The sequence below is a fragment of the Eptatretus burgeri genome, chromosome 16, assembly GCF_056783735.1.
Source record: "Eptatretus burgeri isolate ZD-2024b chromosome 16, Ebu_testis_v1, whole genome shotgun sequence".
Lineage (NCBI taxonomy): Eukaryota > Metazoa > Chordata > Myxini > Myxiniformes > Myxinidae > Eptatretus > Eptatretus burgeri.
The window spans coordinates 59,561,537-59,587,369 of record NC_140976.1 but is presented as its reverse complement, the minus strand read 5'-3'; the positions used below and the strand labels follow the sequence as shown (position 1 = coordinate 59,587,369).

General features: G+C 47.6%; 1 protein-coding gene across 8 annotated transcripts in view; it reads left to right on the top strand.

Moving 5' to 3' along the window:
* The window catches only part of GUCY1B1 (guanylate cyclase 1 soluble subunit beta 1), a 48,463-nt gene that overhangs the window by 18,288 nt on the left and 4,342 nt on the right, over positions 1-25,833 (top strand). For 4 of the 8 annotated variants that reach the window (XM_085860088.1, XM_085860086.1, XM_085860087.1 and 1 more), the window contains 6 exons: positions 2,290-2,408; positions 7,228-7,425; positions 8,022-8,279; positions 11,409-11,525; positions 14,222-14,343; positions 14,703-14,900. In XM_085860088.1, coding sequence (XP_085716214.1) covers positions 2,290-2,408; positions 7,228-7,425; positions 8,022-8,279; positions 11,409-11,525; positions 14,222-14,343; positions 14,703-14,900 — 1,012 coding nt within the window. Of the gene's footprint in view, positions 1-2,289; positions 2,409-7,211; positions 7,426-8,021; positions 8,280-11,408; positions 11,526-14,221; positions 14,344-14,702; positions 14,901-25,833 lie in introns of all 8 variants that reach the window. The other 4 variants (XM_085860093.1, XM_085860092.1, XM_085860091.1 and 1 more) reach the window with 2 other exon arrangements.

The window sequence follows — 25,833 nt, the reverse complement described above, 5'->3', positions numbered from 1 at the left end:
GAATCAAATACACAACAATTAACAATTTATGAACCACGCTGCGCGCACGCCTCTTGGTTGTCACAACGTTGAGGCGACTTGCGTGCCGGTCCCCATCTAAACGTCGCAGAGGCCACCGTCGATGTTCGCGTTCCGCGAACTTCTTGAATGCGACCGGCTCGCTCCAATCCCCCGTTGAAATCGCCTGAACGACACGGGTGTGCACTGTATCATGAGCGCAACGCGAGAGTCCGTCGCAGCTGGCATGGCCCCCGTTGCTCCAGAACCGTATATCGTAGTTGCAGGAAGCAATGAATGGAAACCCATGTTGCATCGTCGCGGCTCCTGCCACCGGGACCTCACCCTCGGGTCTCGAGGGAGGCCCGGGCCCAAACGGAGGTACGGGGCCCGAAGGAGACACAGGTGCAGCTGGAGGTACAAACTCCGAAACAGGAACCTCTAATCGGCCTGGCATGGGACGTCCAAGGCCACTGGCTGGCGCCATCCAGTCTAGTTGAATGCGGGCCAACCCGCTCCGACCCAAAAGGGTGAGCCCCTCCCCTCGCACCACGAACCGCGAGAGCGCGACCCACTGACCTTGATGGGCGACCAAGACGCGTGCCCTGCCAACCGCTGGTAGCGCTTCACCGGTATACGTGTGCAATGCGAGGGTAGACCTGAAAAGACGTAGACCGGGGAGTGCACGAGCGGTGCGCTCGCTTATGATCGACACCTCCGCTCCGGTCTGAACTCAAAACACGATCAGTGCCCCGATCACTTTGACCTCCACTGTCATTGGTCTTGTTACCTTCGGACCAATTGAAAACAGGCTCAACATCGGCTGCATCTCCTGCTCCGGGCCGCCGGGATCGCTATGCCCAGGCTGCAGGACTCGACCCGGGGCGTAAAAATGTAAGTCATGCACAAAACACCGTACCGGCAGTAGGTCTCGACCCGGGACGTTGGGGTCGCTTCGCACACTGCCATCCATGACCGCTATGATGGCCAATGACACCTGGCACACACACCATAGATGTCCCTGAGTGTTCAGACCGCCGTCCGACTGACCGCTTTGCAACGTTCGGTCAGGACCCGCACCAAAGACTGTGCGTGCGGCCGTGGGCGCTTGGTACACCGCACGGAGCTCCAGATCACCTGTTGCGCTCCGGCCATCGAGGCTCCGGACATCTCTCAGAGTCTGTGCGACGGCCGACGCCGCATCTGAGTTGAATGTAATGTCCTCGTCCTTTAGCCGTGGCATTACAGAAACCATTCCCGAGGCTTGCAAATCAGAAATAAAATGATCTCCGAGCCCAGCCGTTCACTCGACGTGAATTTGAACCACTCTGACGTGCAGGCGCTGGCGAGATGCTTCACCCGTGTGGCGAAACTCGCGATGCGCTTCCCTGGGCTCCTCGCCAGGTGATCGAACTCGCGCCACGCGAACTGCGCTGATTTTCCCGGCGCTCCATGCGCCCTACAATCCAATTGCTCCAGCCAAAGACTCAAAGTCAATACCGAGGAAAACCAGGCACTCTGCACGCGTCGATCCGAAACAGACTCGTCGCCAAACTGTAATGTCGTGGCAGAGGTGCGAGCAGGCAGACACGAGCCGGAGGATAGCACAACCCCGCTTTATTGTCTCGAGCGAGAGGGTGGACGCACGATGCCCGTAACTCCCGCTTTATTACGTACTCGATGCACTCTACAGGCACACGACCTACAGGACACTGCTAATGAAAGTACATGCTGCTCCTGACGCTACTGGTGCTACAAGTCCCTAGTGGGCGAGTCGTGAGGTATGAAGCCACAACCACGTGACCACCACCAACCGTGACTCGCGGCTCCGCCCATACAGTACACGCTCCGCCCATACACGACACATTGCTTTCACAACTTGATGCCACTTCTCATTGTGTCATCCTCAGGCTCCTCCATACAAAGTATGGCTCTGTATAGCATGGTGAAGTGCAGGGGATCCCAGTTCACAGGCGATACCCCAACTCAAGCTTCTAAGTAGCTAAATTACAGGCACACACAACAACACCTGGCTCCCACCCTGTTTGATACGGAAGAACAATGAGACAATACACCTTAATCTGTCCGAGACACTACAAATCCCTACATCATCCTCTGGCAGTGCAGAAACAAACAGGATGACTTATCGCTGAACATTGACCTTAGTACATCCTTATTATTAATGTGAAACGGGATAAGGCCTTATTTCTATGTCCCTCTCATCAAGATAACAATATCGTAAAGAAAACTCCCTGTCTTACAAGTTAAATTTTGTCCCATCCTCTGTTTTAGAGATCGATGCCAGTGAGATCTTACAGAAATTTGGAAAGATGTTCTTTGAATTTTGCCAAGAGGCTGGGTACGATACCATTCTGCGGGTGCTCGGTTCCAACGTTCAAGAATTTTTGCAGGTAAAGTTATTTTTGGAGAACATAAAATCACTTTTTATTTGGCTTGTTGTAGTGTTCTTAAAGGATATACAGTACTGGACAACGAAACTTAGACAAAGGAAGTGTCCATTTGGAACACCAGACATCTTGGCTGTACTTTATCCACAGCACTATACATAAACAAATTACTTCTCGTCGATGTACGAGCATACCATTAACTTCATCAAACAATATTTACATCCTTTTGAAAGTAAGGGCCGGGAACTTAGCCAGGGTTCGGCACACAATGGTCTGTCCTTTTGGAGAGATACAATGGGATCTCCAACTTCTGCAACCTAAATGGCGGCTAATCACTGCTGTGAGCCACGCCATCGCCCTGTGTGGTATGGCCTCTGCTGCTGTAGGAGTACATGGCTGCCAAGGAGTTCCATGCCAGGCAGTTCATATGCTTTGGGAGTGGGGCACGACTGTACGTAGACAGTCTGCTTTCTGTGGTTGCTAGGTTTTAGGGGGGGTGAGGCATTATGTGCACACTGAGGTGCCCTTGCCATTGCCTTGGAAGACTGTCTTTTGAGCCAGCTGAGCCATGATCCAGGTGGTCATCAGTCGTGGTCACATCGATGGGCTCCTACTCAAAAATGGATGGGTATGCCACAGTTGATGGGCAGGGTGCAGCTGATGCTGTGTGGTGTGCCATTGACATGCACACATGGTGTGCCATTGACCCTGTGGAGCTCCCCTTTGGCAGTGGTGGTCGCCAATGCTTCTGGGAGCTGTCAGTGATCTGCCATGTTGCTCTCCCTGTCAGTGATCTGCCATGTTGCTCTCCCTGTCAGTGATCTGCCATGTTGCTCTCCCTGTCAGTGATCTGCCATGTTGCTCTTCCTGTCAGTGATCTGCCGTGTTGCTCTCCCTGTCGGTGATCTGCCATGATGCTCATCGCCCGGAGGATGCTTTCACAACTGTCGTGGTCACATCGATGATGTGACCATGACAGAACCATCCGCAGAACCAGGGCCATCACGGACAGGGTGACTTGAGGATGCCGAGTAAGGAGCAAGATTGGGCCATTGGGAGTCTGAGCTGCTTTATGTTCATTTCTGTCCTTTCTTTTTATTACAATATATTCATTTTTAACCCGCCTGTTCGAAGAACAGAGAGCTATAGTGAAACCCTCGGCGTGAGCGTCAGCGTGAGTGTGAAAATGTTAAAGTTTTTGGTGCAAGTTATTTTTTTTCCTTTCTAATGTTTTTATCGACCACACTTTTTTTTATACGGCCGACATATATATATATATATATATATATATATATATATATATATATATATATATATATATATATATATATATATATATATATATATATATATATATATATGATGCCGGCCGTCCGTCTGTCTGTCTGTCTGTCCGTCCGTCCGTTCCTGTCCGCACTCTAACTCCCAAAGTTTTTAACTTTCACGTTTCATATTTGGTACATAGGTGCAGACTGTGGAGACGATGTGTCGTGACATACGTTCGTCATCTAAAGTGGTTGCCATGGCAACCAGGATGCTGTTTTCCATGTAGTAGCACAATTCTGTATATACCTTCTTGTTCGGGCGTATATTGTGCTCACTTGCACTCTTGTTACTGATTACAATATACAAATACATATATTGCTTTAAAATTATACTTCACTGCAATGCTTTATAAAAAATATTAATTATTAGACTAGTCTTTTAAAAACGATAAATGTATAAACAGGCGAGCATTGGGTGGCTTTGACACCAACTCTGGTTGTTTCTGCTTTGGTATTTTGTAATTCCCACCCAGATTTCTGTCAATGACAAATCCTCCCTTCTGGATATGGTGATGACAAACTTCCATGAAAATGTCTCTTGCTCTTCCTCTGTTCCAATTGGTTAATCTGATCATATGTTTGTGAGAGTTAACAACTATCTAGCTATTCTCAGAGTGCTGCCTCAATGCTAGCAAGCCTGGCAGTTCACTCAAACAGATTGGCAGGGACTGCAAGTAGCCTTCTCACTTTAGGACTAGTCTCCCATATCTACTGCTCCCGATATTAACTCAGCCTGGGAATTCTTCCATGGAAACCTGCTCTCTATTTTGCACAGATTCATTCCATCTTGTCTTCAGTTATCTTACCCTTGTTTCCACCTACGTTACACTGAATCCTATGGTGAAGCAGTTGCTCTAAAACCACTTGCTTTGTCTTCCTGAAAAGCTTGCATTCTCTTCCTGGAAAGCTCACCCAACCGAAGGCAAACTCAGATCATTCAAACAAGCCTGCAACAAGTATGTGTCCACTCTTCGGAGAGCCAGAAAAAAATTTGTCCAAACTCAAGATTAAACTTTCAAACTTGTCTCCCTCTTAAAAAACCTGGGGGCGAATGGATAAGTCTGTCTCTGGTGTATGCTCCCCTTCCATCCCTTCCTTCATCTTAAATGGCACCACAACTAACTCTGCTCATGAGAAGGCAGAATGCTTAAATTGTGTGTTTGTTTCCAAATCTTGTGTTCCCAACACCTCACTTTGTGTGCCCAACCATCCCAGTCATACCGACTGCAACTGAAGTCTATGTCTTTTGCACCTGAGAAAGTGGATAAGTTTCTGTCAACCCTCAACTCGTCCATCCTGGATTCTGCAAATGGGCAGGAAAGGATGCAAGGGGTGGACAGGATAGACGCAGGATGCGTCCATCCTGGATTCTGCTACTGGAATGGACAGCATCAGCTCACATGTCCTAAAAACCTGCTCTGCTGCCCTTTTCACCATATTATTTGCTCGAGGTCATCTTCCATCTTCTTGGAAATCTGCCAACATCACTCCATTACATTAAAAGGTGTAAAAATGGATCTCCCTCAACTACAGACCTATCAGCTTACTTCCATTCATCAGCAATGTTTTGGAATCCATCATCGCAGTTATGAAATCCTTCCTTTTCTCCAATGGCATCATCTCAGATCATAAATTTGGATTCAAATCAGGCCACTCCACCTGAGACATGTTGCTTCTACTCATTCAAGAATGCATGGAGACCCTCAATGTCAGACATGAATCAGGGCCGTCTCTCTAGACATATCTCGTGCTTTCGCTAGAGTCTGGCATCTTGCCTTACTCTCCAAACTCTCTGCCTATGGCATCCATGGTCAACTCCACACATGACTTACTGACTTCCTCTACTTTTGTAACCAACGTGTGGCACTCAACAGAATCCTTTAATCTTCTCTCCCTGTCAAGGCTGGAGTACCCCCAAGGCAGTGTTCTGGGCCTGGTCCTAATCCTAAACTTCATCAATGATCTCTCTGATTCTCTGGAAAATCATTTATCTATTTGCTGATGACTCCACCCTCTGCTGTGACATCCCTCATCTTTCAGACAGACAGGTTGCAGCCACTTCCCTCTCTTCAGACCTTGCAAAATCACAAGCTGGTCAAACACTTGCAATATGTCTTTTAATCAGGATAAATCTAACACTCTTACTATTTCTCTGAAAGAACTGTCTGGCAACCCACCCCCACCCCATATACTTTCCAACCAATCCTCTTGACGAGGTTCAGTCACTCAAATTACTGGGTCTCACTATCGACCACAATATTTCTTGGGCAAACCACAATTCAAAATTGCCCTTCAAAGCCAGTCACCGACTGGGCATCCTCCATCGAACAAAGTCCTTCTTTGGCACACCTGAACTCCCATGCAACTACAAGGTCTTCATCTGCAGCTTGATGGAGTCCTGCTCTCCCCTTTGGGCTGGTTCCCCTGCCTCACACCTTACTCAGCTTGATGCCGTGAAAACAAAGGCCATCAAGCTTATTAGAATCTCCCGCAATGGAGCTGAGTCTATGGGCCTATCACTTTCCCATCACAGACAGGTCTATGGTCTCTCTTTCTGTGCTTTGTCCCTCCCTCCCAGGTTTCTGCAAGGCACACATGGTCCACCATCAACCCTCTTCTGGTGAAACTCCCAAAATCTAGAACTGCTCACCTCAACTCATTGGTTCCTCTTTTTTTCCCACCTGTAGAACCAACTTCCACATTCTCTTCAATCTCACTCTTCCCTCCAAGTCTTCAGATGACTGTTCACCACCATGATTTTTTGGTCATGATCAAGCCATGATATTTTCTACTCCTGTTTAACCCTCTCCCAAGCCCTAGATGACCTCCTTCCAAATTTTCAGTTTCTCCTTCCTGAGAGTTTGCTTCTGCGTCCATCCTGTCCACCCCTTGCATCCTTTCCTGCCCATTTCCCCCCACACCCATTGTTTGTCCAAGTCTCTCTCTATTTTGTCCTTCAAACCTGCTGTTGGTGTTTTCCCCCTCTCTCTTCTGTTCCTTTTGTTATGTTGCATTCTGATCTGTTCAGTATTCTAGCTCTTCCACAAGCCTTCAATCTGTATACAAAAAAGCACAATTTCTGAGCATTTCATTCTACTTAAAATGTCATCTTCTGGTACTGCTTCATCATCTAGTTCACAGTTGCCTTCATCGTAAATTAGCTCCAACAGTCGAAACTGCTCACTATAATACCATCAAATCTCTCATCCACTGCCTCATTGTAAATTAATTGTGACTACTACTACTGCTCACTACACTGTCAAGTCTGTTATCGAGTGCTTTGTTTTAAATTAGTTGCGACAGCCTCTATTGCTTACTACATTGTCAAGCTGATCATTATGTGCTTGATACAACATCATCTCAAAGCATCTGCATACTTTGACTGCTGCCCTGGTTTCAGAATTAAAAGATTGTGATATTGTGCATTTTTGTGGCACACACCAATGTTAAATCAAATATGTGGTCTCTGTGGGCATTTTAGACCTCGTTTCTTTCAGAACTTGGATGCCCTGCATGACCACCTGGCCACGATATACCCAGGAATGCGAGCTCCTTCGTTCCGCTGTACGGATCGGTTTGGTGAGCCAGGCATTATTCTTCACTACTATTCTGAGCGGGAGGGCTTGGAGGATATAGTCATCGGCATAGTCAAGACTGTGGCTCAACGTGTGCACAGCACTCTCATTGACATGACGGTTGGTCTGCCATACTGTGCAAAGTTTGTTTTCCTTCTGATTGGCTGAGATTAATTGCATGCAATTTAAGTATTTTTGTATGATTGATTGCAAACATAATTGGCACATTGTGCATTTGGATTGCCTGTACTACTAGCCTAAAGGGTGGGTGAAGATAACATTGCAAACCATAAAAACATTGTTAAAAAATTGTAGCCATGCACTAGCCTTGGCAGGGCACACCGCAGTACAAACACTGAAACGTTTGTTTGTATATTCTGGTTACAAAACAACGTATAACTCAAAATCATTTTGCCTATATGATGCCAGTTTGATAATCAAGGCAAATGGATTGCATGCTAAACTGTTCTGCAAGCCCGACAAAGTGAGCTGCATTGAAGGACATAAAAAGACTCCTTCAATCACATGCACCCCTTGTATCATTAAAAGTGTTTCTGAAAAGAAAAAGCATTTGGCCTAGTGCCATAGCTCACATATATCTTTGTGAATCCTCTCTGCTTGGGTCTCATTGTGACCCTAAGTTACTCCATTTGGCGGCTTGCACAAATTGGAGGAGAAAATATTGATTGCCTTTGTTTTATTTTTTTACTGTCTAGGTGCTGCAGCCCAAGAGTGATGATTCTGACCATGTGCAATTTTTGATTAATGAGAAAGAGGCTGAAGGACTTGAAGTGAACACCATGGCAGATGATGGTCGTGGGATTGGCAATATCGGTGGCTCTTTGACCCAAGTCTCAGAGCAATCACTCATTGGACCAGACACATTCTGCAAAGCTTTTCCTTTCCATTTGATCTTCGATCACTCACTTACCATTTTACAATGCGGCTGGGCGATTTCACGGATCATTCCACAGGTGAAGAAATAGCTTTATTGATAAAATAACTAATTGCATCATCTTCTCGGTTGTTTTTTTGAATCAATATTATGTTAATATCTCTCTTTGTTGTTGTACTTGCTGTTGTTAAAAAACAAACAAACCTGGAATTGTTATTTTCCTGGCATGGTTTCTTTAATATAATAGGAGCGAGGCTCATGGAAAAGCAAGGCAGAACTGATGGTGAGACAAACTTCAATGGAATAAATGAATAGGAAAAGAGGATTGGGAGGGGACACTGAAACTAGCAAGTAAGATGGTTGGGTTATGAAAGGTTAATGAAGATAATAAAGCTCACAGGTCAGAAGTGGTGATGACTAGATGGTAGTGCACTGCTTGTTTGAAGCCGTGGAGGAAAGAGCAAGACAGAACAGCCTATGCGGAAGGTGGTTCCATCGACTGGAGAAGTGAGAAATATAGTTATGTCTGCAGACAGCTGAGAGTGTATCCAGGAGGGAGTTACTGGATGAACATGTGCATTCTGGAGTAGATAAGGAGAGTCAGAGGACTTGGAGCAGAGGGAGCAATATCAGAATATAGACGGTAGAAAGCAGAAAGACTACCGACCTGCCTGCGGTGTGAGAGCAACAGACCCTGTGCTTTTGCCTCGTCACAGGAGATTCCAATAGTTTTGAGAGCTTTAGATTCCACAGAATCCAGGAAAGACAGATGTGGTGCAGGGACACCAGCTCAAGGGTGGAGACTTGGCGGGAAGAATGTGATTGAAGATAATGTGGAATTTGGTTCCACAGGAGGAAAAAAAAATAAAGAGGAACAAATAATTGGAGGTGAGCAGTAATTCTGGATTTTGGGAGTTTCACCAGAAGGGGGTTGATGGTGGACCATGTGCATACTGCAGATACATGGGGGGGGGGGACAAAGCACGGAAAGAGCAGATGGTGCAAGACCAGAAAGGCGGTAGAAGACAGAGACCACCAACTGTCTGCGATGGCGAAGTGAGAAGCCCATAGACTCCGCTTCATCACAGAAGAGTCTAATAATCTTAAAGGCCTTGGTTTCCACACCGTCAAGCTGAGCAAGATGTCAGGCAGGGGAATAGTACTGGACCCACAACACTGCCTTGGGGCACTCCAGCCTTGACAAGGAGAGGAAACAAAAGGATTCTGTTGAGAGCCACACTTTGGCCATGAGAGTAGAGGAAGTCAGTAAGCCATGTGTGGAGTTGGTATTGGAAGCCTAAGGAAAATAGTTTGGATAGCATGGCAGGATGCCAGACTGTATCGAAAGCTGGAGATATGTCCAGAAAGATGGCCCTGATCTCATATTTGATGCAGGAATGGGTTGTTTATAAAAATGGAAAATTAAGTCCTGATAAATGAATTTATGGCAAAACTCAAGACTACAGGATGTCATAACATGTGATGGAAACCTTTGCTCAAATATTGATCAATTTACATATAAGGTACACAAGTGTTTACTTACTTATCCTTATTGTCTCTTTTGACACATACCACCACATGCATACAAGCAGGAGGGTGAACTATAATTAAGGAAAGGTAAGGAAAGTGGTCAGATGGGAGAGATACAAAAGAGGATGGGCTGGTCAGTACGAGGGGGTGGAGTAGGGGCGGGGGGGGGGTGAGTGAATAAAATAAAGTTAGAACGATGTTGGAATAAATGTGAGGGAAGGGTAACCTAAATGGAGGGGAAAGGTGGATGGGGGAGAGGAGGTGCAGTTCAAATTCTCTAATTTGTAGTTTATAATATGTATATGGCCAGTATAAGCAATTCACCTAAAATTCCGTAAGCATGCGAAACTCCTAAAACTGCAAAATGTTCCACCAATGTAAGCAATTTGCAAAATAAATAAAGTTACAACAGCAAATGTTTGTGAATATAATTGAATTCCTAAAATGATTTGAAGAACTACCAATTAAAAGTAGTCTAAATGTTGAGGGCATAACTACAAAACAATAACTAAAATTTGCTTTTTAAAATTGAGATATTAATTATAGTAGGCTCAGGGTAAGTACACTGAGTCCATATCAATCATCAAACTTAAGTCCCCCAAGTTCATGTCCTTGAAGTATTTAACAAAAAAAAAAATAGCAAGCGCTTGTATTAACACATTTGTAATGTTTTTCACAGGTGCTCAATTGGCTTGCGATATGGAAGTCAATGTTGCAGTATATGTTAGGCCAAATAAAATAGAAATACCAGTTGATCATCCCCGCCCGCTTCCTTTTTTGAAACCGCCTTCTTTTTCTGTTGTTTGTTATTTTGTCAAACATCACTAGAAAAAATTAATAAAAAGTCACACCCGTGACTGAAGGAAGCTGTGTAGTGAAACTGCTGCACCACTTAAAAAGTTGCTTCGTGGGGGACTGACCGCTCCTTGGAGGACTCATCCCAACAGGCAAAACAATAACCCCAAAGTAAACAACACAAAAATACAAAACAACAACAAATTATAAACGAAGGAAACATGGTGGGTTAGAAAGTTTCGTTTTCTTTATTTTTGACGGGTGGATCAATGGAAGGACATACAGTACCATATATTAAAGTGGCTTGCACCAATTAAAAATTCATATCTTCATGCACAATTCTTCCGCCATTCTTTGAATCGATCATTTTCCCAATGTCGATGCTGTGTTTTTATAACTTCTACCGAGCTTCGACTGACTTGGACCAGGGAGCGCAGGTGAGTCCAAATCCCACATTTGTAAATCTGTGTATTAAATGTCGATCTGCAGATCGATATAGAAAGATGGCATTGCCAATCATTTTAATATGCACCAAGTGTGGAGTTTTTTGTGTTTGACCATACATTTATTATATATTTCTGTAGAACTGTGGATTGTATTTTAATAGACTTAGTCAGTGTGTACATGACGTGCCAAGTATATGATCTACGTCATATTTGTTTGAGAGTAAAACACTGGCATGTCAGGTACTTGATTTGTTGGGTACTAAAAGCCAGTGGCCATTTTCAAAATAAATAAATAATAACAAATAAAAAGGGCCTCCTCCTTCCTTAAAAAGAAGAAATCTGGACGATCAACCAGTATATTTATTTTACTTGGCTTGTATAGATGAGAGTTGTACAAAGCCTATCATCTTGTACTGATTTTGTATTCGTTCTGACAGGCAAACACTGGGAGATGTAACATGGCTGCCATTTTTACTCTTGTTCGACCACATGTGGATCTGACTTTCAGTGGAATCTTGTCTCATATCAACAATGTCTTTGTACTGACCACAAAGGTATGTAGGGCCTGCATGAAGGAAAACTGATTACATCATAAAAGTAACTCACCTGCCTCTAAAAACAAAAATTTGCAAATATATTGTTGCAGGCTCTGTGTCGTGGAGGAACCACGAGGGAGGGACCGTCTTGGGTTCCTTTCAGGACTCACCGGGAATCGCAGGCTGTCAAACATGAATAACTTTGTGACGCGGCAGGACGCTAATTGACCGCAAACACCAATAACTCAACCACATGACTTAGGGTCTTCCGTCTCACAAACATTTTACCTAAGGGTCATGTGACCTCCTTACCGGGGAAGACGCCCTCGGTATGTACTTGTGTTAACCAGATTATCCACCGAATCAGGTGCTGCCAAGTACGTACCGCCTGCAAAGCAAATCTTTGGGGAATAACGTCCTGGCTAAGTGAGGGTGCAGGCCATGCTGGACCAATGAAGGAAAATAGTGGGGCAACTTAGCATAACAATTGTGCATTTTGTGAGGAAAGCACCAAATTTGGCACACTAGTAGCCTATCATATTATGAACAGATTTGGATATTGGGCCATCTCAAATTTTTGATGGCAGTGGAAAATGGCTGCCACAGCCATCAGCGGCTGAATTTGAGATGGCCCAATATCCAAATCTGTTCATAATATGATAGGCTACTAGTGTGCCAAATTTGGTGCTTTCCTCACAAAATGCACAATTGTTATGCTATATTTAGCTAAGTTGCCCCACTAGTGGGGCAGCTTAGCATAACAATAACAGTATCTGTAACTAATGAGTTAGTTACAGATACAAAGATACAAAGGGAAAATATGATATATTGCACGATATTTCAAAAATGTATTGGGCCCGATATGTTCTCTTAGATCAGGCATGGCGAAGGTATGTGCTCGACCGAGTGCCCTTCTAGTTGTTTCATGTCATGGCACCATAGCTTGAAATGGGTAGGACCACTTGTGAAAGATCAATGAAAAGGAGTTAGTGAAGATGAATGAATTCCTAGTTGGTAATGCACCACTCAGGGTGAGTCAAAAGTGCAGAAACGGAAGAACAGGAAGGATAAGAAAAAAATATCAAAAAAACAAACTTCCCTATGTTTCTGAACTTTTGACGCACCCTGTACAGCTTTTTTCAATGTTAACCTGGGTGGCTTGGAGACAAAAAGCTCTCCGCATCCACCTGGATTAATTTGGGAGTGAATCCGCATCTCAGACGCAGAACTTTGGTGAATTTGCTGACAGAATTGGCCGAGTTAGCTGTCAAGCAATCCGCCAATGGAGCGGCTTCGTGCATGGACTCAAAACTGCCTGTCGAATGAGCTTATTTGCCAATTTGAAATGCACTTTGGAGCCTGTGGCCGATGACAACACACGTTCTCATTTAACGGGATTTATTACAACAAAATGGTGCGGCGAAGAAGGAGAAGAAGAGCACAGCTGCAAGGGGCGATCCAGACCCTCTGAGTACTGAAATAAACCCCCAACGTGCCCTTGGGACCTTTAATATAGCACTTAATTATTCATTGGGGGGGAGAGAGGGAGAGAGAGACACACAGAGACACACAGAGACACACAGAGAGACGCACAGAGATAGACACATACACACAGACAGAGAGAGAAAAAAGAGAGAAGAAAGACTGCTCTCCAGTCTCCATGCGATGCTCACAGAGACAGAGTGACTCTTGGCATGGTTCATCCTCGTGGTGCCCTTGTGTCTCCTAGCCACGCACCACCGAACCGGAGATATACAGGGACACAATGGGTGAGGTTCGCTTATGCTGGGGCGTGGGGGGGAGGGGGGGAGCACAGCTTGCAGGCAGACACTTGGGTGGGGCAACTAAATCTTTCTAAACACGTGGCTCAACACCATTTTTTTAATTACAGCAACTACATTACACTTATTCTGTGAGATAAATATGTTAACCTCTGCCCATTTTTACCCACTTGGCCAAATCCAGCATTAGAAAATGTATGTATGTATGTATGTATGTATGTATGTATGTATGTATGTATGCATGCCGTATGGAAAGGAAAATGGCTTAACTGACTTCCACCAAATTTTGCCGATGCACTTGGGGTACCCAGAGTCCTTCAAAATTGTCTGCAAATCGGCATGGGCACAAAATAATTCCCCCACCCACCCCCATGGAATAAAATAGTCACGGAATTCCCTCACACGAGCACAACCAGTTTTCAACTCATTCGGTAGGGTGGTTCAGGAGTGCGCATGCATGCATGCACACACACACACACACACACACACACACACACACACACACACACACACACACACACACACACACACACACACACACACACACACACACACACACACTTCTCAAATTACAGTATCATTAGCAAAGAAACTGTCTCTATGGATGGGTTAAATTCCCCCAGAATTACAGTCTGGATAATTGACGCATTCAGTCAGACTTGTAATACCCCCTCACACTGGGGTGGTGCTAGTTCATGGAGATTTACATGCAGAGATTGTGCGTCCTCCCCAAACCCTGAACCCTGAAACCATGCGGTTTTTTTTCTACTGCCAAAAACCTCCCTGTGCACACCGCGAGTACAACTAATAGTTTCAAGCTCATTTCGTCCAGTGCTTAAGCAGTGCAGATTTATCGAATATGCAGATACTTTTCAAAATATAATGGGATTACTGTGACATGAAGAAGGTTATTGTTAAACTCTGTTCTGACAGGAGGGTGTGCTGGATGTAGGATCAAGTGAAATGGGTGACTGTGAAGAGGAACTCCTCAGACTTAAAGGCCAAATGATGCTCCTTCCACATGCAGACAGCATGCTGTTCCTGTGCTCACCTAGGTGAGCTCATCTCTTTCATTACCTTGGATACAGCTCAAATCATGACTCACCACACAGGAAGTCAACCTGATAAGAGAACCCACTCGGGACTGAAATGACCTGGAGGTGTTGCTTATAGTGAACCATACTTTTTCCAAGCTATTTTTCTTGAGTTTCTTTTCTTGCATTTGGTCTTTTAATGATTCTCTTAATCTTAATGTTGAAGGATGTCTACATACATCGTAAAGAACCATCCTTCATCAGTGCTGTCTTGAGGTAGAGTTGTTATGCTTCACAAAAAATGTATGAATATGAAAAGGGTGAGAGCCTCTGATAATTTGTCTTCCCAATAATAAAGTCCAGTTCTCTGCATTATTCAGTGTGCTGGACCTTTCTGGCCTGGCGCGGCGTGGTCTGCATCTCAGTGACATTCCTCTGCACGACGCCAGCAGAGAGCTGGTGCTGCTGGGTGAGCAGTTCCGTGAGGAATACCAGCTCACTCAGCAGCTTGAGGTGCTCACTGACCGCCTTCAGCATGCGCTGCGGGCCCTCGACACTGAAAAGAAGAAAACTGACAGGTGAAAGCTGGCCTCAATCCTCCATATTTTTTTTTATTTTTCCTTTCTTTTTTGTGTGAATTGTGAATGCAATACTGTAGATGGCATTTTCAAATGATTGTAATAAACACTTGTTCTGAGCAAATTGAGTATGAGAGGAATCTGGCTGAGAAAGAAATAACTCGCCTGTTGCACCATATAACTTTGTTTTATTATGAACTAGAAAATATACCACCTGTTGCTTCGCAGACAGAATACTTAGGAAGGGGGGGGCAAAGAGGGGTGGGAGAGTGAGGAGGGGTGGGGGAGCGAGGAGTAAGGAGGGAGGGAGAGTGAGGAGTGGTGGGGGAAGGGAAGGCAGACGTGTGGTGAAGCATTAATTACGATTCATACTGTCTCATCAAAATGTTTCTGCATAGAATAACAGTGAAGATGGAAACAAAATAATGTCTGAAATCCATTTTGGACAAGTCATACTATGAATAGCGCCCAGAGACAAACTCCCGTCCGGACGCGTCCGGAGACAAACTCCCGTAAGGATGCATCCGGAGACAACGCCTGTCCGGACATAAACACCACCCAGACACATTCAGATACAAACACCACCCGGACGCATCCGGAGCCAAGCTGTTTTCCCAGACAAACACCGCCCGCATGCGTCCGGAGCCAAACACTGCCCGCATGCGTCCGGAACAAAACTCCACCCGGCCATAACCACCGTCCAGATAGATAGAAAGATAGAGAGATCGATAGGGGTAGGGGAGTTCGCAGAGGATATGTTTTGCTTAATGAAACACACACACACACACACACACACACACACACACACACACACACACACACACACACACACACACACACACACGCACACTTTGAGAATTGTGGCGGGAACATTTAAAACCCACACTATCTTCCTGGCAAAGGTATACATGCATGCATGCATGCATGCATGCTCGTACATGCAATGACCTTTGCACCCCACCAGTCAGCTCACTCCGAATCTGATTCATACATGCTAGTCCCCTCAACAGAGGGGGAAGGGTAGGAGAGCAGGGGGAGGAGTTGGAGTGAGAGAAAGAGAGAAGAGAAAAAGGGGAGAAAGGGGAGGGGTCAGAGAGAGAAAGGCCGGGGTCAGAAAGAGGGAGAGGGGTGGGAGAGGGGGTAGGGTTGGCAGGGAGAGAGAGGGGTGGGATAGGGGTGAGAGAGGGGAGGATTGAAAGAGGGAGAGGGGTGAGGGATTCCGGCAGATGAGACTCCTAGTTTATCGTCCATCCAAGAGACGGCACACACATTGATAAATCAACCTACCTGTGAAACACCGGGGTGAGAGTTTGGAGCTAGGTTTTTTTTTGGGGGGGGGGGGGTTGCTCAGAGACAAAGTAACTTCCTCGCATTGGAATCAGCATCATGGCTTCAGCAGTTATTGAGGAAAGTTAGGCTGCAGTTTTACATCGTTTTAAGAGGGGAAGAAGATGAAGAAGAAGCACAAATTGGCATATTAGCGATCTCTCATTGTGGTAATTTAGCGATGTATTCTGGTGTCTTTTTCTGTCTTAACAGTTCAGAAAATGCTCGAGAATAAAAGCTATGGCTTTTAAATGCTTATAACATCACTCTATCATGGTTTATATGCATATCATTATGTACACATTTGAATGGGCATCCATTTTTCCCCTGTATCATCCCTCTATTGTCTATAGTCTAATATATAGACATCCATCCATTGAGACCACACTCTATGCAGAGCATTGGTGCTGCCTAAGCAATCTGCTGGGCTATTGGACACAATCCTGGACAGATCACCACTCCAGCACAGGATACTCAAATGGCTCAATCATCCGAGCAAACTGTCACTCATTTTGCCGACCTCAGAAGGATGACAGGCTAAGTCAACCCCACCTGGTATTAATTCAACAGAAAAGCAGGATTTGAACCTCAGGACCCTCGGATCCAAAGCCCACAACCCTAACCATTAAGCCAACATCAGGCATTATATTGTTACGGGCCGGAGGTCCGGTGGCGAGAACGACCACCAGGTGGGGGAGGTTACGTCGTCTCCCACCAGACTCCCCGGAATTGTTGGCCGTCGCTCCGGATAATTCTGTGAGGCGGCGGGTCACTTAACTGACCGTGGACACCAATATCTCAACCGCGTAGCGTAGGGTATTTTTGTCAAGAACCAATGTACCTAATTCACTACGCGATTTCGACTACCGGGGAACCACGCCCTCGGCACGTCTTGCTCGAACCGGGTCACTCTACCGACTGGGGTAGAGTTCCAACTACCGACTACTAACTCCGTTTAGGGTGCAGTCGAGCGGAACTGCCAAAGCCGTGCCGGCGAGGATGAGCAGACTAACGGGAAACAAAGACCCGGCTAAACTCAGATCCGAACCATGCTGGACCAATGAAAGAAAGGACAGAAACGAACTGGGAACATTTCTGCAGTAATTTATTTACAATAAAGAAGACACAGAGCAAGACTTATCACGGAATATACTGGTGTGAATTTGCAATGTTCAAGAACACTTATACAGTTTCTACTTACAAGACGGGCCCACACACTCAGACGCACACTCAGATGATTTATTAAAAGTCCCCCACAGCCAGAGAGGGAGAGACGAGCTGGGGGTCGCAGTTCGCTTGGGTACCTGCATGTTTAAGGGAGGGGGTGCTCCGTGGTGCGGCACCTGCTAATGGTCGTGCGGCTCGGCCCACAGTCACACGCGTGGGATTCGTGCCCGTGGAGGAACCCGAGCGGAGCAGTCAGAGTCCCAGGGCGGAAATCAGGGTCATGGACGGGACCCAGGAAAACTCCTACGAACGCCAGCCAAATGCAGAACTCCACTCGAACGACCCAGACTCCCGCTGAAACTGCATGACGCACACCGACCAACTCAAGTCCTCCAAAAAAACTCTCTCTTGAGACTCCTCTCCACAGAACTCCTCTTGCACTGAGGATGGTGTCGTCTTTTTATGGACCTCCCTGAACGGGGCGGGGGCTCGGTGAAACAGACGTCACCGTCTGCCCTGATTGGATGGGCTCCCATGGGTCCGCCCTTTTCTGGGCAGGGCCTCGGCCAGGCACAGGCAAGGCCCGCCCACTCTATGCGTGTGGACTCGACAAGAAAGAATTGGAGCGCTTGGAGAAGCCGAATAGGAACTTTGGACTGGACGTTTTTGCCCCGCAAGCTATGGCCAGCGAGGCGAAGGTTGCAAGTGCTGGAAGGTACCGTGGTTGGTTGTTGGTTTGTTTGTTGGATGATCGTTGGAGGGTTCGTTGGAGGGTTCGTTGGATGGTTTGTTGGATGGTTTTTTGGATGATTTGTTGGACGGTTTTGTTGGATGGTTGTTGGATGTAATAGCCTACCTAAAAGGACATCGCAACGCACACCTTTGATTCTCCCACATGTACTTAACAGAATAACTGACTCTTGGGACATCTGTATGTTTGAATGCATATGGTTTCCAGATCCGTAATGCTACCCCCCCCCCTCCTCTTTTGATAGACTCGATCCGAGTCGTTAATTTTCTTGTGGCATGCAGGTGTAGGTTTTCCCCAAGTACGTTTTACCTACGGATCCCTGAGTGCGACATTTTGAAAACATGTCCCAAAAATAAATAACCCAGTGCATTGCGTAACTAAACTAATACTCATTCAGACAACTTAACTACATTGCCGGCGCTAAACAAACAACAGGTGGGTTAGAACTATGTACATTTCTAATATTTACACTACCCATGGCTCAGAACCTGTGATTTGAGGAGAGAAAGCACAACAAAGGCAACATTTGTGGATGGTCAGACATCTTTAGGGCCTTCAAAGGTCCCTTGTTTGTCGTTGAATTCTTATTATCTTGCCAAAACCAAGTTTTTGCAAGATATGTTAGTCAGCTTGTATGTTTTTTTTTGTTTGTTTGTCTGTAATCACGTAGAAAAAATTCTGCAGAGCACAGTTATCATTGGAAATTTTTGTAACTTCGCATATCAGAGGCCTATAGAGGTCCCTTTCAGCGCATAAAATTTTGAAGGTCAAAGGTCAAAGTCACTTTGTCGCAAATCAGGGGAGTCGACGAAACCCTTATTTTTTGAGTAATTTTGATCGGATCGTCTTCAAACTTCATGGGAATATAGTTCATGGTCTGGCGCTCAGCTGATTAATTTTTGGTGGCGATCGGCCTTGACCTTCATGGTTAGTGCCTCAGGTCAAACATATTTGACCCCAAGGTCAAATTTTCAAGTTTTAGGAACCATATCGTGTAGTACCCCAAATTGAACACCTCGATGAGTGCTTTTTAGATATGTCAAGCTTGAGACATTATGGCATCATTTGGTGACGTCATGAGGCAAACGCATATTTTTCATGGTTACTCTGTAGAACGATTCTCATCGGAATCTCTCGGAGGCAGATATTCCTCAAGGAGTCGCTCCTGGTGGATAGCAGCTCTGTTCACCTCAGTGTGACTTTAAAGAAATCACACGTGGTCACCTTTTGGCAAGATACGGGTCACCCTGCGGGTGACATTGGTTTATTTTTATTTATTTTTTTCCGGCTGCTGGAGGCAACTCACCCGAACACGGCAGGCGATACGCCGTTTCACAGGCCATTTGAACTGGCCTTTATGCAACAAGATCTCCGGGCTGCTCAGTGCAGTCCCCCATCCATTTGAACTGGCCTTTATGCAACAAGGTCAAGGAGGTATCCGGGCTGCTCAAATGTTGTCCCCGGGAATGCGGCTGCCTGCAGGGCAGTCCTTGCAAATACTTTCAGAGATGGTCCTGGAGCACATGGTGAAGGTTGTGACGTGGGAAAGCAAACAAAGGCATGGGTGGGTATGGCGGCAAGGCAAAGGCAGGCAAAGCATGGCGTGGCAAGATGCAGTACAACATGAGGTTGGCGCATGAAACTGGCCGGCCTCGGTCTGGTCTTGTGAGGTTGTGGAGGGAGTGCGGTGGCGCCGGCCGGTATGAAAACTGGCTCGGACCTACCCTATGGTCTCCCCCCCCCCAACCTATCGCCCATGCCTGTGCTTGTCCATACCCACCCCCATTAGCTTGCAACTACAACAACAAAAAACGAAATGTACTTTTTATTTTTATTTATTTATTTTATTTTTTATATATATATATATTGTTACGGATTCGCGCCCGCCGGCGTGCGACGGCCACGTAACTCGAATCGCGGCACGTCGCCCACTGGACGGACAATCCAGTCGTGACCCTCTCGGACTAACGCCGGGAACCAGTCACGGGTGGACCTTTCGGTCTCACCGCGATCGAGCCAATCAGCCCCCGCGTGGGATAGGGTTGCTCGCCAAATTCGACCTACCTAAGTACCCACACGGAGGGTAGACCGGGCGATCGCACCTCGCCGCAGGTCGACTTCGGACACGGGCCACTTAAGCGACCCGTTCCGTACTATCGGGATAACCGAGCGGTGTTATCGTCGGCCTCGACGGTTCGATTAATTATCGGGCGTATTCAGCCCACTACCAACCCTGTACGTGAAGTAAGATGGGGATTCAATAGAGGAAAAGACGAAGCGAAGCGGGAGAACAGTTCAATAATAAAGCACATTTATTCGCGATGAACGGAAAGCACACATATACAATTCCACCAAAAGCACATAGAAGGAAAAGAAACACAATGCAATTTTACACAAAAAGCAAATGTAAAAGCGAAGACACAATGCAGAGCTAATACCGACTACCGAGCACACGGCAACACTTATACAATTCTACTTCACAGACGGCGCCGACAACATACCCAAAACCAAGAAAAAGAACACCCTCAAGGATGAGGCGGGCCTGAGGCCGAGACCGGGTCGGGCCTACCCGTCTGGTGATGAGACGCGGAGCGGCGGTGGTCCCTCAACTCCGCGGGCCTCGCGGACAGTGTCTGGTAGGGGGTGGGAAGGGGGCCCCCTTGGTCGCACTATCTCAGCGCGGGGGGAAACAGGAGGGGGTTGCTGATGCTCGGGGAAAGGAGGATTTTTACTCTGTCTCGGGTCCCGCGACGAGCGTCTCCACCTCGACCAGGTCGCGCCGTCGGCCTCCCTGGTGTGCAGCTCCCGGCACGACGCGAGCACCCCCTCGTTTGCCTTCGCCGCCTCTCCACAGCTCCATCCTCTTCGCTCCGACTCCAACGCACACGACGACGACGACGACCAACAACCCTTTTCTGACGAACGCAGCCGCTTATATAAGCCCCGTGGCTTCGCCTTTGACCCCCTGCCTTCGACCTTTCAGCTCGCTCCCCATTGGCCCGAAAAAAAGTGGGCGTGAATGCATTTTGATCCATGAATTTGCATATAGCGACCGCCCTCCAACGCCCTGGAGGCGGGGCCAAATCGCCCCTCGCTCACCGATTGGACGGAACAAAAGTGGGCGTGTGTCGTTTTTGATCCGTTTTTGGAGCGGAAAATCCGTGGTTTTGTACACGCTGTTCGGCGCGCGCCCTGCATGAGTCCAACACCGGTACCCACAAGCGGCGCAAGAACGGTGGCGATGCGAGGGTTGACGGTCAAGGTCGTGGCTGTTGTGGTGAAGCGGCGCCGCGGTGGGTGGTTGATGTTGTGATGACTGTTGAGACGCGGTTGGCGGTGGTAATCATGGCGGTTGGTCCAAAATAAAGATAGTAAAAGAAAAACGGCTATCCTGAAGAGTCGCAGCACGCATGAATGACATTTATTCCCACTAGACAACGGGTTTGGGCCTAACTACACATATACTTACCGAGATATCTCACCTAAGGGACCTGAATGGTGGTTTGCGAATTTGGTAACCACAACAATATATATTTTTATTTATTTATTTCGTGTGTCGCTAGCCCCCTTTATCGTCTTTGTTTGGCTAACCTGTCCTGACCATCTATCCCCAATCCCTAACATCCTTTTTGAGGGGATTGAGGAAGAGACTAGTGAATCTGTCTCGAGGCCCAATGCAGCCTCAGAATAACTCCCCCAGATTTCAGCAATTTCCCAAGATGAGTCCAGCGGCCCACGAACAGCGAAGGGATGGATGGTGCGAAGGGGTACACGTTTCCTATCTATCCTGGCATTTATTAACATTAATCTATCCCTGGGGCTTTTCAACATGCCTGTCTCTTTAAATTATTGGCTCAAGCAACCACGATTCCCATCGCCTGTGTTGGTGTTCGTTATTAATTTGGGCCTGGCCCGCAAATTTTCTATGGTGCTTTTGCACAATTTCGTGGCTGGGCAGCATGGCTCCATTGGTAGGGATACCCATCTGCCAAACTCGAACTTCGGCACCCCCGGGTCGCTGAGGCTGTCTCCGAGCCTACCTACTCCTTATGAGCGTGGGGGATGCCCTTCCTGGCATCTTCCCCGTCGATGCCTGTGTGGCATTTTGGTGCTCCGGGTCCTGTTTCCGTGGGCTACCTATTCCCATTGCACAAACTCGGTCCCTTGGACCCATGGACTACTCTGGTCGACTACTTCGGTGCGCGGAGTGCCCACTACTCAGTACGCATATTTCCACAGTCACACTCCCAGCTGGTCAATAGACTTCTGCACCCTTCAAAAGGTTTCCTGCCTTCGTTCGACACCAACAACAAACCGACATCCGTTTTGGTTAATTTAACTAACCCACTAACTAACATGACACTAACCCTGGGTTCCCTTGGGTGGGATTCACTCCTCCCCCCAATCATTAGTTCGCACCATTAATGCTTTCCACATTCACTCCATTCACACTCGGGCCCACTGACCCACGTTAATCATGTTTCTTTTTTCTTTTTTGTCACACCACACTCGAACAACTACGTCCCCCTAACTATCTCGTGCTCCCCGTCATCCCTTAATGAAATGCACGTTCCATTTAATTATACGTAGCTAATCTACGTCCCCACTACACGTACCATGTCTGTCCATGTCTCCAATCCATTCTAAATTCTAAACTAAATTCCCCCAACTCGTCCCACCAGGCCCCATGGAGAATTGCTCATGCCCCATGAGGCCGGTCTAACTAACGCTAAACCCTTCCACTAACCAGTGCTCCTTTGCCCACGGCGAGGATGTTCGCTACATCCTGGCCGGGGATCGGGTACTCGTGCAACGGCTCGGTAGGCCTTGCATCGCCAGGGCGGCGGTTTTCAACTCGCTCATCCCCTTCCGTTGGCCGATAATTTAAAGTGTAACATCGCCCTGTTGATCGCGCTAAGCGCTCGCTTTCGATCCACCCACCATGTGGACCATCGTGCGCTACTCACATGGCCTTCGTGTTGCGTGATCCCTGATGACGTCACTCGCACACGGTCCCTGCGAGGCTTGCCACGCAGGCGGGCCCGGTAGTGTCGCCATCGGGACTCATTCCGCGAATTCCACTCGTGGCGTGCAGCACGTCAGCCTCCATGCATGTGCTCCCATGGGGACATGTGATTTCCAAATTCACACGACCCTCGCCTCCATTTTAGCCGTCGACGCTGGTGTCTTGTACCAAGCGCCGAGCGTTTTAGCACCAGCTTCCTATCGCGCAAACGTGCGCGCTTGGGCCGCTCGCAAAACATGGAACGGACCTCACACGCGACGTCCCGCGAAGCCGACGCGGTTCCCGAAATAGTTCCGTCCGTCTCATTTGGCTCTCCACCCACGTCTACCGTCTGGTTTGGTCCGTGTCCCAATTCCACACATGCACTCATACATGCCATATCATTTGCACCACTCGCACGTTCCGACACACAATCTGGGACAATGACATCAGGGGCATGTGTTAGCCCAAATGATCCTGGGGTTTCTACCCCCCCCCCCCCAAAGCTTGACATGCGCTCATTCGCACCATGCACCTGCTCGACCTCGTACCGCCTTACCGGACTCACCTCGTCACGGCCCACCACGAGGGAGCATACCGTCTCCCCTTGTCCCTGTGGGAGGTTAATCTGACCCTCGCATTGGGTCTCGAAACATTCCACCCACTCAACTTCAATGTCGCCTACCAGTTCTACTTGTGCGTGCTCCTCTTTAGTTTCGTGCAATTCGTCCCCCTCTTCTAATTCCTGGCTTTTCGTGTCTACCTGTCTGAGCTTACAGGTTTCTCCCTTCATTATCGTGGTGTCACTCATCACCCCGACCTTGCCCGTCTCCACTGCGGTTCAAACAGCCTCCACACTTCCCCTCAACTCGGTCATTTCCCCACGTGGTGTACTGGTCTCATCCGCCATTTTCCAATTCATGGTCTGCATTTCGCCTTTCACCTTTACCAATTCCGCCTTCATTTCTTCCTAACCCGCTTTCAGCATTTGCATATTCACATTTGGTTTCCCATGTTTATTCCCATGATCTGCATTTCACCTCTCAGTGTTTTCATATTCACATCCATTCGGTTTTCCATGTTTGTTCCCATGCTCTGCATTTCACCTCTCAGTGTTTGCATATTGTTACGAATTCTGGCCCGCCTGGCGTGCGATCGGCTGCGTAACTCCAATCGCAACCGCGTCGCCCACCTGACGGACAATTCAGTCGTGACCCTCCTGGAACTACCCACAGGAGCCAGTCACGGGTGGGGGTTTAACCTCACCACGATCGTGCCAATTGCCCACCTGCGCAGGATAGAGATGCTCACCAAATTCGACCCACCTAAGTACCTGCGCGAGTAGTCGATCGGGCGATCGTACCTCGCCGCAGGTCGGCCGAGGACACGAACCGCTTAAGCGGTCCGTTCCGTGCTACAGTGATAACCGAGCGGTGTTATCGCCGACCTCGACGGATCAGATTATCTTCTTTACCCTGGGTGTTCAAAACCCACTACTAATTTATTCCGCGATTCAAGATGGCACTTTCAATGGGGAAAGAGACGACGAACGGGATACATTTCACACAAGGATATTTATTACAAAGCACATATTGCACACACAACACAAGCAAGGAATCATGCAATATACAAGAAAAGCGTTACCACCGAATACGAGCAATGTACAGTCACTTACACAGGTCTAACTTATAGGGACACGGCACCACAGCAGTCATACAAAAGCAAAAGAAATGGAAAGAAAAGACCCCCTCACAGACAAGGGGGTCAGGCTGGACCACTTGGGTCTTTATGACACGGGACCTGGGAGACCGAACGGGTCCCGCAAGACCGTAGCAGGTTACTTGCCCCCTCGAGGGGTGACGGTCAGCGAGCCCTCTCCGGCACTCTCCTCTCGTGCGCGCCTCGACCCGGGACCACTGCTCGCAACCCTCACAACTTGGCGCCCAGAGGGAGAGACGAGCCTTCGACGATCCAGAGCCCATTTCGACGATCCAGAGCCCGACTAGTCCAAACACGACGATCCAGAGCCCGAAGAGTCCAAACACGACGATCCAGAGCCCGAAGAGTCCAAACACGACGATCCAGAGCCCGAAGAGTCCAAACACGACGATCCAGAGCCCGAAGAGTCCAAACACGACGATCCAGAGCCCGAAGAGTCCAAACACGACGATCCAGAGCCCGAAGAGTCCAAACACGACGATCCAGAGCCCGAAGAGTCCAAACACGACGATCCAGAGCCCGAAGAGTCCAAACACGACGATCCAGAGCCCGAAGAGTCCAAACACGACGATCCAGAGCCCGAAGAGTCCAAACACGACGATCCAGAGCCCGAAGAGTCCAAACACGACGATCCAGAGCCCGAAGAGTCCAAACACGACGATCCAGAGCCCGAAGAGTCCAAACACGACGATCCAGAGCCCGAAGAGTCCAAACACGACGATCCAGAGCCCGAAGAGTCCAAACACGACGATCCAGAGCCCGAAGAGTCCAAACACGACGATCCAGAGCCCGAAGAGTCCAAACACGACGATCCAGAGCCCGAAGAGTCCAAACACGACGATCCAGAGCCCGAAGAGTCCAAACACGACGATCCAGAGCCCGAAGAGTCCAAACACGACGTCCCAGGCAGGAGAGAGGAAGAATCCAACGCGATGATCCAGGCAGGAGAGAGGAGGAATCCAACA